Here is a 12,388-nt window from a genome sequence, read left to right as displayed (position 1 = left end):
TCTTGGGTATTTTGCGATTTCTCATAGGCTACTGGCCTTATTTGGCTTTTGTGTATGCTCCCTTTTAATTCGATTCTTTAGATCTTACGGAATACCATGGCGAATCTATCACTCAGTTTTCCAATAATTTGAGGTATATCTGAATAATTTCGACAATTTTGTTGTTGTCTTCGTGCCCCTTTACTCATACCCTCAATTTTTTTTTCAGGGAACACTAAGCTGTTTAACGTTATTTTGCTTGTTTGTTTGAACCAATTAATGACCTTGTTAATTATTCAGTAAATTATTTTTCTAATGAAAGCTGAGACGCTATCCTATCAAGGTGGTATCCAGAGGGGTGGGGGTGTGTGTGTAGGGAGTTATTATATTTAAATGCTAATAGCTCGAAATTTTATTTATTGAAAGCAGGGATCCCAAAAAGTTCTTTGTTTTTAATTTAAAGCAGAGACGGCATCCTATCAAGGTTATATCCCGAGGGAGGGGGGGTATTGAGCTATCATATTTAAATGACAATACCTCGATTTTTTTTAAAGCAGGGGTACCAATAGGTTAATTTTTTTTTTTATTTAAAGCAGAGACGGTATCCTATCAAGATGGTATCCAGAAGGGGGGCATAGAGAGTTATTATATTTAAGTGATAGTAGCTTGATTTTTTTTTATTGAAATCAGGGATGCCAAAAAGTTGAAAAGTTGACAAAACTAACAAGATTTTCGTGAGTTATACTTGATACAGCACTTGCATGGTTTTATCGTCCAAAGGAAAAGAGACATATGCGTCCAATCGGTTTTTTTTCCTATTGATGAAACGGGTTTACTTTGAAAACATTCATTCATATGTACCAGGCAGATTCACACTAGAACGAATTGGTGTGACGAAAGCGATATCGACATCCCCACCTAACGTTGCGCTCGAGTAACAATGGCGCCCTTGGTCCAGTGCCCAAGTTACATTAAAAGGCCAGGTCATACTAAAAGCTTTCAATTTGGGAGGTTCAAGGAGGAGTCTTTGACAGTCTTATGACCTCAGGGTACTAGATGTTGCAACGTTCTTACGTATCTACAGTGATTTAGAAAATTCGATCATCCCACAAATGATTACAAAAAATATGCAGAAATGTAACATTTGGAATATTATAACACTTTTTTCAAAGCTTTGAAGAAAAGCAAAAAAGTCTAAATACCCCTAACTACGCTAGAGTTTCCAAAGAAACTCTTTGGAGATTTCCATGGAAATGACCATAGCAGAAGCTTTGAGCCTGGGTAGGGATCAAAGAGGAGTCTAAGTAGTTTGACCACAGGTGACTTATTGTTGCGAATTTCTTAAATTTGGTAATTCTTGTGAGCATTTGGAAATCAAAGCTTAAACTCAATAACTGATACTAAATGTCCTAACATTTTGCTTGGATTAAAAGTGACGAACTAGGATGTACATTTCAACATCTTCCTGGAGCTACTTCAGTCTGCATATTATTTCATTTAACTACACTTAAAACGGATGAGCTTTTCATTTTTTACCTAAGAAAATAGATGGCACTTCATTTTTCTTCATAGCCAATAAACTATTAAGTGTTTTTTGTGTCATTGTAATTGAAGTGTTCTCATGTGAAGTGTTCATTATGTATTTTTCAACTTGATAAAGTTACTCTTTTAGAAACAGTTTATAATTTAACTGATATTAGGTATTTATCAGTTTATAATTTGGAAAGAATCCCCAAAAGAAAAAATGAATGATATCCAAAAGAGCAGCCAAAAGCGATAAAAAAGCAGCAATGCAGCCTTAGCCTACATGACATATATTATATAAAGAAGCCAAAAAAAAACTTTAATATGCTTTTTTTTAAATTGTAGTTAGAAACCAGTTTTTAATACTAGAAGGCTTTTTAGGAATCCAAAAGAGCAAAAAAAAAGAAAAACAATCAACATCAAAGTCGCCCATTTCAAATGTTTTAAATTTGACAAAAAAGATATAGGCAAAGAACATTATTAAAAAATTAAGCTTCTAGGTTCAAAGTTATATGCAAAGTTTTTACCCAGATAACTGAAGAATTTTGGATTATGGTATTTGAAATTTTGTATGCGGTAATGGTCACTGAAAAAAACTACTAATTTTGGTAATTATTTATTTTAAGAATATATATCTATTGGATACTTCAACTACTCGTATTGTGCAAGGGTTCTGAAACGTCACAGCCATTTCGTTTCTACGAGATTTCTACTTCTCTAGATGAATAACGAAGAAGACCAGTTTCCAGCCAGCGACTTGTGAAGTTTTGAACTCATGAATAGGCTCGAATCTGTTGTAAATTTAAGCTGTGATTTGAGAAAGACTGATGAAAACATTAATCTTTGCGGTCAACATTGATCGCGCCGGCGGCGCGCCGCCGACATCTTACCGGCGGCGCGGCGTGCTGTTTTTTGCCCTGCCGCCGCCGGTTAATGTTAAATTGTTAATGTTAATTAAATTAATGTTTAATGCAAATGCTTTTCCCAAGATCAGGAATGAGATCCCTGACCCTAATCCTTTGAAGACATACTATAGTTACTAAAATACCATGAGTTTTGAGTAAACACCCCTTTTCTTTCGAAATAAAATCAGGATTTTTATTTTTTGAAATCTTTAAAAAAGATTAAAACTATAAAATTGCACTTGAAGTGAAAAATAATATAAACAAGTTCGTAAAAACATATAGTGGTTAACAAATTGGACTTTCCAATTAATTCTCGAATTGGAAAAGGTTTCTGCGAATTAATTACCGATTTCTGTCCTTAAAACTTGTCGATAAATCACACTTGGTACTGTACCCAATACTTCCTAATTCATCCACAAACGCTTCAATGGAAAGCCTAAGTTATTAACAAACTCTGTAAGCTCAGCCAGAGTCGACCCAGCTCTAAACGGATACCTGGAGAAATCTTTGGAAGGTAAACAGGAAGGGTGTGCGAAAGCACAGGATGGTTGGCCCCCAGCCCCCCATTGCACTTCCAGGCTGAAGGGCCACAAAATGGAGATCAGCACCACCTGTAAAGTCCAGTGCCGTATTCTTTACCATTTTTTTTTTTACCTTTTATTACTTTTTTTTGTGCAATTTAATAGTCCCAAAACTCTGATTTCAAAAAGCTTTATTTGTTATGATTTCTTAGGCCATCCTGATTGCTCGACATAATTGGAACAAGGTGTTTCAGCTCACCTGCGGCCATTGATTATCGGGGATCAATAGTTGAATTATGCGATTTTTCAACTCGTACTCTTACTTATGCTTGCAGCAGAGACATTTAACGCCTCGCCTGGCGCATCTGAAGTATTTCTAGGGAGTTTATGGTTACTCTCACGAAACACAAACAAACATAGTTCAACTGTTCATTTTCCGTGTCATCTTTAGGTTTGGCCGTCTGATCATTGAAAAAAGCCTGATGATGATACGGCAAGTCCAAATATCCATCAGTTCAACAATTGACGTCTGATAGTCCATATCTACAAGAAAGCTTAAGCACCTTCTCCCAAATACCATTTCTATGAATATAAACATCTATTGTTTGTATCTATTTATTAGTCCAACCTTGCTTAAAATCAATTTTCGGCAAAGGACCACAACTTTTTTTATTATAATAAATTCTGTTTAAGATAAAATTTAAAAAAAATGCTCGCTTTTGAATAACACTATTAAGGTCCATTGAAGCTTTTATGCCAATTTTTCAAGATCAAGAAACAAATAAAATTGGGCCCCAATCTGCTCAATCATTCCACCCATCCCCCATTTTTCAAAAAAGATACTAAAAGTAATATCTACAATCATGAGCCGTATTAGCCGAGTGGTTAGCGCTCCGGACTTGAAACCCTGAGGTCAAGGGTTCGAGTCCTTGTGTCACCGGTTAATTGGTTTGAAACGGGGGTCAATTGGTTTGACCCTGTAAGCTCAGCCAGAGTCGACCCAGCTCTAAATTGGTACCTGGAGAAATCTGGGGGAAAAACGGGAAGCATTGGATGATTTGCCCCAAATTACGCATTGCACTCCCGGCCGAAGGCAGTGAGTCAGGAGGTAGGTACCTGCGCATTGCAGATCTTTGGTCAGCATGCGAAAAAGTTTAAGTTTCTAGCTTCTAGCTTCATTCAGAAGTAGACTTCATCTGAAGTTCCAATAGAAAAATATACTGATATATTTTTCAAGCTACTTGGGACGTCCTAAAAAGCGTAAACCTGAGTTGGTCAAACGGACCAAAAATTCAACTTAGCATCGTGCAAATATTCTTCAAATAAGTGGAATCCCTCTTCCTTGGTACACCTGTGAAGCCTACAAGGGAGTGCTATCAATGGCAACTTGTAGTGATACTCTACGCCGTGAAAATTGGAGTAAGCTCGTGCGGATCAAACCTCTTTTGATATTGGTTGAAAGTAATTTCTGGAAGTCGTACCATCTGAGTGATTCTAAGAGAGCATCCGTATCCCAGAGTTTAGCCCCCCCCCCCAGATTTTGAATTTAATAATAATAATGGAATTGCCATATTTGCACACAGCTAGCAGCGGACGTCATACGATAAAAAAAATACAACACACAATAAAATGGATAAATATAAAAATGAATAACTAAAACTTCATACAGTACTTCCAAGAAGTTCATAATTGTAGTGCTTCACAAAGTGCGAAACAAATGACTATAGATGCCGTTTCGATACACTTGGGGTTGAGGACATAGGAATTGGCATTACGAAGTGAGAATTCCTCTACCTATTATTGGTCGACTGGTTCGAAATCTATAAAAACTACGTAAATCTACATATTATTGGTCGACTGGTTGAAAATCCGGTAAAAGTTTGCGCATATTTTAGGCATATTTTACCAAAACTCATGTTAAGATGATGGCACCTTTCAGACACCTTTTGAACACTCAGTATCTGCAGGCTGTCCTCATAGAATTTGGAATTTGCCTCAAGCAGTAATTGACACGCTTGGTTCTGAATATTTACAAGCTCTTCAGTTATCAGCCTCCTTAGGGAGAAAAGTAGACAGAATATACTACAGTATCGACAAAGGCTATACTCTCCCTTAAAAAAATGTGAAACACTTAAAACCACACAAGATTCATACTCCGCCTTCGCGCAGGCACAATACCGATATATACATCACGAGAAGCCTATGGAAACCTTGTTTTTTTTTTCCGGACACTAGCAACTAAACTATGGTTCTGACCTAGATTCCCATGGTCAGTACGCGCGGTATCAAATGTGTCTCATGTTTGGAAAAAGAAGACGCTAGCCATTAAGGAAGCCATTATAAAGGATATCGGACCTATTCCTCAGTCGTTTTGGATGAATTTTGAAATCCTGAACTTAAAGTAGAACTTCTCCAAAGTAGAACACCAGAACTAAAGTAGAATTTTGTTTCCTTCGTAGGGGAAAAAATCTTCCAAGACAGGTTTGATAAAAAAGAAAATAGCCCCATCTCCAAAATCACTCCATCTATATGTAAGACCCAGAGCAGAAGTTTCAAGCCTCTTTATACGGTAATGAAAAATTTCATATTCTTGTTCAATCACCACTTTTTCAATGTCGTAATTTTATCTACCCCATTTCTTTTTTATATATCCTCAATTATACATTTAAAAGTTAAAGTTAAATAGTTTATGTTATATTATATAACCAACCTAAGCACATACAAAACTTACGAAAAACTTACAGATTGGGTAATAACGGTGTCATCTACTTTTAATGCTGGTACTTGTGCCATTAGATTAAGCTTCTTGTAGTCCTCTGATAGCTAAAACAAACACAATATACTCTGATTATCTCTGTCATCATGGACGTAAAGAATAAACATTCCAGAAGAGGCTATTGGGAAAAGACAATTACAAGGCAGGAGTAAAAAATTTAAACGTTCTTGGGTGTGTTCTAGGATTCAATTATCATTAATGTTAATTAGCCTAAAATGGAAGATAACAACAAAATTTAGCCCTTTAGAATCCTTTTAATACATTAACAGTAGTGTCAACTTGGGGAGAAGCCCCTTTACCTCTAGATTGTCCCTCCCCCTCAATTTAGAAAAATACCTTTTAGGCGATATCTCATGGGGAGATACCTATTATTGTTATTTTCAAAGAAAAATTAAAAAACGGCTAATTTGCCCCCCCCCCAAAAAAAAAATTATGGATTACTACCACTGTATAGCCTATTAAAGGGGCTGACATGTTAGTCTGTTCTGAATTTTCTGTAATAAGAGTTGCTTATAATTTTGCGTTAGGCTATCTGTCGTCTTGGGACAAAAATGATAACAAATTAATTATTTTCGATGATAATTAATTTCTGGAACACATTTAATATCGTAAAAATTTCTTCTTATGAAGATGTGAACGTTATGGTGCTAAGACAGATTGATTTTAGGCCTAAATACCTAGGCTTTCAGTCGTTCATATTTATGTTCAGAAATCTTCATCCGAAGTTAAGACATTTTCTGTTCAACTAGAAGAAAATTCCAAGCAGACATTCCAAGCAGACATTCCAAGCAGATAATATAGCAATAAATATTTTTTCTTCCACTAAAAAGGAACAATTATAAGTGAGTTTCTAAAGCTCCTTATTGGAGCGTACGTGTTTTTACACTTAAACATACATTAAACACAAAATGTTTCTAGACACAAAATATAGCAGCTGACAACGATCATCAGGTGAATGCTGAATTTCAAAGAAGAGAGTAGCATAATGTCTTAGTAAAGTAGCCTTAGTAATCTAGAGAGTAGCAAATAATTCCTTGTCTTAGACTTCTTCTTAGGGTCTAAAATTCAAAGTTTAAATGTATATGCAGGTAACTTATATTACTTTTATAAGACTGAGTTATCGCTTTGGCGAGAATTTTTTTTTCTAATTAAATAACCTTGCACGAATCTTGAAAGAGCGGGTTCTGATTTCAGAAAAAATAGAGAAATGTATAACTTTTAATCAAAAACATAGACTCCTGCTTTTTGAATCGTGTGAATCAAAATGTAGCTTTTTCCCCCAAAATTATACTCTTTGCATCAACAGTTGCTGTGGACTACGTTTGTCAGGTAATAGGCTACATTATTTAAAATCAGAAACAAAACAAATTTTAAATGCATCTACTGTTACTGAATAAATAGATGGCCTGCGAGTGCTTTTCACTTTTTAAAGAGGAATGCGACTTAATTTCGTCTTTTCTGAAACCAAAATGTTTTCAGAAATTGATAATATTACTTAATAAGCAAAGCTATTAGTAGAAGATGGCAAATCTTGTTAAGGAAAACGACCAAGCGACATCGAAAGGCTGATGCGTCTGATTGTAAGCGGAATTCTTTAAAAACTTCCAAGGAAATTTTTCGACAAAAGACTCCATTACAGTCGTACCTAGAAAAGAATACAGACAGTACAGTCTAATCTGGGATATATTCACAATGAGACCAATCTAGGCGACTGCCATAGGGAATTACAAAAGTAATCGTTAAGCAAACTTCAAAAAGAAGATGACACATTTTGTCAAGAGGAACCGACCAAGCGACGTAAAAATGTGAAGAATACCTATAGGCTAGTACGGTCTATTAAGGGTCATATTTACCTTGAGGCCAATCTAGGCCATTGCCACTGGAGAGTACAATTTAGGGTACTCTACGAATTTTATTTTTTATATTAGAATTTGTAGAGGCACTTGAAAATTTAAATTCAGACAGTTTATAGGAGGATCCACTAATCTTCACTCTGAAGTGATTTTTTTTATTATTATTATTATTTTGGATTTATTCAAGCATTTTAAAAACAATACTAGGACGATTAATGCATATTGATTCTTCTGAAGTGCTTAAAAAAATTCAGGGGCTATCTAAAATCATTAGAAATTCCGAAAATAAGGTTGACGACGACGATGGCTTTAATTAACTATCAACTTTCGGAAGGGGGGGGGGTAATAGTAAAAATAGGGGTGTCAAATAAATTTAGCCAAGGGGTGATAAAAAATCTAATCCGACACTGGATCTAATAGCACAGTATATTCAATAGAATATACTTCGAATAGAAAGCTTTTATTTATTTAAACAAAATTTTCCTGGCTGAGAACATGAATTTATCGACCCTGGTACGAATAATACTGGAGCGAATATGCGTCAACGTGAAGACATCTCTTTCATCAGGCACAATTTCATCCATTTACCCAAATTTTTGGAGTGTCGCTTAACTTCTCCGAAATCCTCAGGATAGTTAAGGTTAAAGAAAGTTAACAATCTGTATTTCCTGCTCACGTTCGTACGTTTACGAATGTTAACTTTGGAGGATAAGAGCTCGACTTCCTTTTAAGATAATTAGGGGAAACTCGGTAATTCAGCTTGGATTAAGTTGAAGCGCTGATTAGCTGACAATACATCTGACTGTCGAAGCAATATTCAATTCCTATCAGAACCTATCTTAAAAAACTGAATAATGACGAATGTCCAAAACCATTGGTGTCAAAAAGACAAAATAGAGTCTCATGATTCGCAAGTCCATTTGTTCATCTACATAAACCTAATATATTTATGGTAAATCAGGGTTTATCTAACAGTAACCATAGTATTATATAATAATAAAATCATTTGTGAATTTAATAGGGTATAGCGTTTGTTCTTGTTTTCTTCTTTTTTTTTAACTTGGGATTTTAGCGTTGCTTGTTTTACAGAAAAACAGATGCGAGTAGTAAAGAAAATACAGCAGTATTTTTATAACTCTGTAATAATACAATTCTATATTCACAGCATAAATATTATACAGTATAGAAACTGTGCCACATACCCAAGTGAACTCCTTGTGAAGCTACTGAAAGAGTACTCCCCTTTTCTAGCCAAACCCATGACATCAATCATAAATCAGTGTTTCTCAGAACAATCGTTCCCAAAATTGTGGAAAGCTGCGTATGTGCGGGTCATTCCGAAAGCAAAGGCATCCCAGTCCTGCGACCAGCTGAGACCTATATCCATAACTCCCAACTTGGCTAAAGTGGCCGAAGGTTTTATCCACCGTGCCCTATTACAGCAGATTGCACCCTCAATAGACACCACTATGGTTTAACACGAGGCAGTAGCACGGCAATATACCTAGTGCGGATGTACCATTTGATAGTTGAGTGGCTGGACAGCCCAAACAGTGTTATCGATTTACTTTTGGCAGACTACAGGAAAGCATTCGACCTTATAGAGCACCTCATCGCACTGAAAAATCTAAAAGAGATGGAAGTTGGAAAAAAAACTTGCTGCTATTAGTGAGAGATTTTCTGCGAGGGCGACGGCAGTCGGTATATCCGTTATTTGCGATGATATCCGCTCTGAGTGGACCGAACTTACTTGTGGCTGTCCCCAAGGAACGAAACTAGCTGCCCTTTTATTCCTCGCAGTCATCAATAAAATCCTTGCAGAATTTGAGGAACGTTTCAAGGTCGTTGACGACTTGTCTTCACTTTTCAAATGCATAGTAGAAAACGCAGTAGCAAAACAGCAGTTCAAACCAACACTTTTTCGGACTTCGTTAACCAATGTAAATCAAATAGTATACAACTGAACGAGCAGAAATCGAAAGTTCTACGCTTCAACCCGCTCAAACGAGATATTACAATACCAGATGTTCCCTTTCCATCTGTTTCGTCCGCGACAATACTAGGCGTGACTTTTACAAGCGATTGCTCGTTTAAATTGCACGTAGACAATATCGTGCGCAAAGGACACTACTCAATCCAAAGTCTAACGAGTTTGTAAAGGCTGGGGTTCTAAGATCGTAAGCTCTTATTGGGTTACACAACATACCTCAGGCCAATCCTTGAATATTATTGACCTGTCTGGAGTCCCCAAGCACAAAAAATTGCCTATATGTCAGAGGAACTAGAAGACGTTCAAAAACGTGCAAATAAAATAATTCTTGAACCCAGGTATGAGAGTTACGAGCATGCCCTTGTGGTTATGAGCTTGCCCACTTTGTTCGCCCGAAGACACGATTTGATAATGAGATTCGAGAAATCACTCATGTCAAGCGAGAAACATCGCTCATTTCTTCCTCCAACCGCACCGACCCCCAAACTCACCAGGCATCAGAACAGACTACAACCCGTCAAGTGACGAACGAACAGATTTGCAAATTCCTTCTTACCATATTTTGTTAGTGTATTAAATAAGTGATTTTTTTTTCTTAAATTATTGTAAAAATAGCCTAATTTAGCGTTCAGTTTTGTTTGCTACGAAAGCTATTTGATTAAACGAATAAGAAAATGCCTATACTTTCTATCAAAGATTTTCGGGACTCATCAGTCACAGACCTTTCGTCATGACTCCGCTTTCGCGCGTGCGCCATGACAAATTTTTAGCGCATTGCAATTGGAATATAGGAGACTTGCTGAAGCTATTGCTGTGACGCTTTGGGAAATTTCCCAAACCGCACGCTGTAATGTGTCCCATTTCTAAACCAAATTTTCCATACCATAAAATATTTATCCTGGGTCTATATTCTAGTAATATAATTATAGGTTAATAACAGAATAAAAAATAATTTCGGCTTTATTTTAGCTGTAGCATTGATCAAAGCTTGATTCTAGTTCATGTGCATTGGGTCTAGTTATGCTCGCCGAATTGATTTATTTGTCTGTAAAGATAAAGTCTACATCGAAATGCTAGCCAAAGTTTTCTGGTAGCGGTTGCAGTCTACAACTAGAAACTTTAAGTAGGCTCATGAATTTGATTTCCCCCAACGGTGGTTTTCTGGCATTATCCCAATTAGTTGTAATATTGTGGTAAATATAATATATGGTATGAAAGTACTTATTGTGTAAAGAAAAAAAAACAGAACCTCGGTATTACCTGTTGACCTCCGTCTTTTATGAGATTTATTGCTTCTGTTTTATAATCCAGTCCTTTGAGAGAAAGAGCTAGAAAAAAAAACGAAATTAAGAAAAATTCACACCAGTAACTGGGCAAAGATGTCTAAAAGACGTATTTATATCAACACAATAAACAACTTTTTTTTTCTTTGTTCTTTTACGCCACCTCCCTCGCATCAATAGTAATATATTCTACAAGTTCTCAATTTAGCCGATGTTTTTTAAAAGAGGGAAAATATAAGAAAGTCGTTGTTAAAGTTAAACGAAAAAAGTTGTAAAAAATCAAATAAGAAAAGAAAGATAAGAATCGACTAGTTTCAGAGAAGACAAAAGTTTTAGTAGAAGACAAATCGAAACAAGGGGAGAACTTCTTCCTTTATCGATACCAGTACCAACATGAACTTAAATGGGGGCATATCCCTTTTGCTATTGTCCAGCACTAAGCAAAAACAGCGAATTTCAATACAATATTCGTATAACAGCCAAAAATAGGCAATTTTTTATTAATATGTGCAAAATTTCCACCAATACAAAAGAATATTTAAAAAAAATCAATAATAAAGGCTCGACTCAACAGAGACACAATCCGCCCATATAGTTTTTAACCCTTTGAATCTCTTACACATGACTGGTGGCGCGCTCGCCATAGCAACACAGCCGCTAAAATTATTAGATCGCAAAAGAAAATTCCCTGTAAGAAAAAAAAAACTTTTTCGCATGCTGGCCAATGGTCTGCGTAGTCCAGATACGGGTCTCCTGACTCTCGCCTTCGGCCGGGAGACTGAACTCATTGAAAAGGTCGATTATGGGAAATATTTGGTCAGTCACCAAACACAATACACAGTAATTATCAACCGGGTCAGCTATCATCAAATATAAGATGCAATGTATGATCAATGAAATGAAAATAAACAGACAAATAAAGACACGAAATTTACTCCTTTGCACAAACGATACTCATGGTGATACACTGGAATGCTTTTTGATTTTAAAGTCCATATTCGTTTCAACTTAGTATTAAGAAAGGCTATTTTTTCATTAAAATCTGTATTTATTTATCTTCTTCATAAAACTATTATCATAACCATTAATACAAAACCATTATATAAAGAAAACATTATGTAAAAAAACATTATATGAAACCATTATCATATCTACTTCATGAGGTCTTTTATACTTTGTCTCTATACTTTGTCTTTATTTGCCTTTATATACTTTGTCTCTATACATTGTCTTTATTTGTCTTTATATCTATTTTATATGGCTCTATACTTTGTCTTCCTCTAAAAAACAATGGCAGAAATGAGAATTTTTGGAGTGCACTATCATTTTGAAATTACTGTCTTCTCCCAACTTTCGGGAGTATTTTTAAAAATTCTATACAATCCATTAGATTTGTGTTCTTCACAATCCTTCCCATATAATGTCAATTCTAATAAGAATTATATGAGTAGACTAAGAGAGTCCATTTCTGGGGCGCCCCCGTACAAACAGGTTTTTTTTTTCTGGTAGTTAATTCTACAGGTCATTAAACTCTTTGCCAAGAGGAACGAGTATAAC

At 35.8% G+C, this 12,388-nt stretch overlaps 1 protein-coding gene across 2 annotated transcripts in view; it reads right to left on the bottom strand.

Annotated features, from left to right (window-relative positions):
- LOC148950652 (maleylacetoacetate isomerase-like) overlaps positions 1 to 12,388 on the bottom strand; it is a 61,702-nt gene that overhangs the window by 31,713 nt on the left and 17,601 nt on the right. For both annotated transcript variants that reach the window (XR_016141971.1, XM_089091689.1), the window contains exons 3-4: positions 10,809 to 10,876; positions 5,672 to 5,752 (exon numbers count right to left, since the gene is read on the bottom strand). Coding sequence is in view for 1 of the 2 variants with exons in the window: in XM_089091689.1 (XP_088947815.1) it covers positions 5,672 to 5,752; positions 10,809 to 10,876 (149 nt within the window). In the remaining variant the exon portion in view is untranslated. The remainder of the gene's footprint in view (positions 1 to 5,671; positions 5,753 to 10,808; positions 10,877 to 12,388) is intronic.

This window comes from Artemia sp. Qi Xiang Cuo, chromosome 7 (genome assembly GCF_049724085.1).
Source record: "Artemia sp. Qi Xiang Cuo chromosome 7, ASM4972408v1, whole genome shotgun sequence".
Lineage (NCBI taxonomy): Eukaryota > Metazoa > Arthropoda > Branchiopoda > Anostraca > Artemiidae > Artemia > Artemia sp. Qi Xiang Cuo.
The sequence above is the reverse complement of the archived record's forward strand: the minus strand, read 5'-3'. Positions and strand labels throughout refer to the sequence as shown.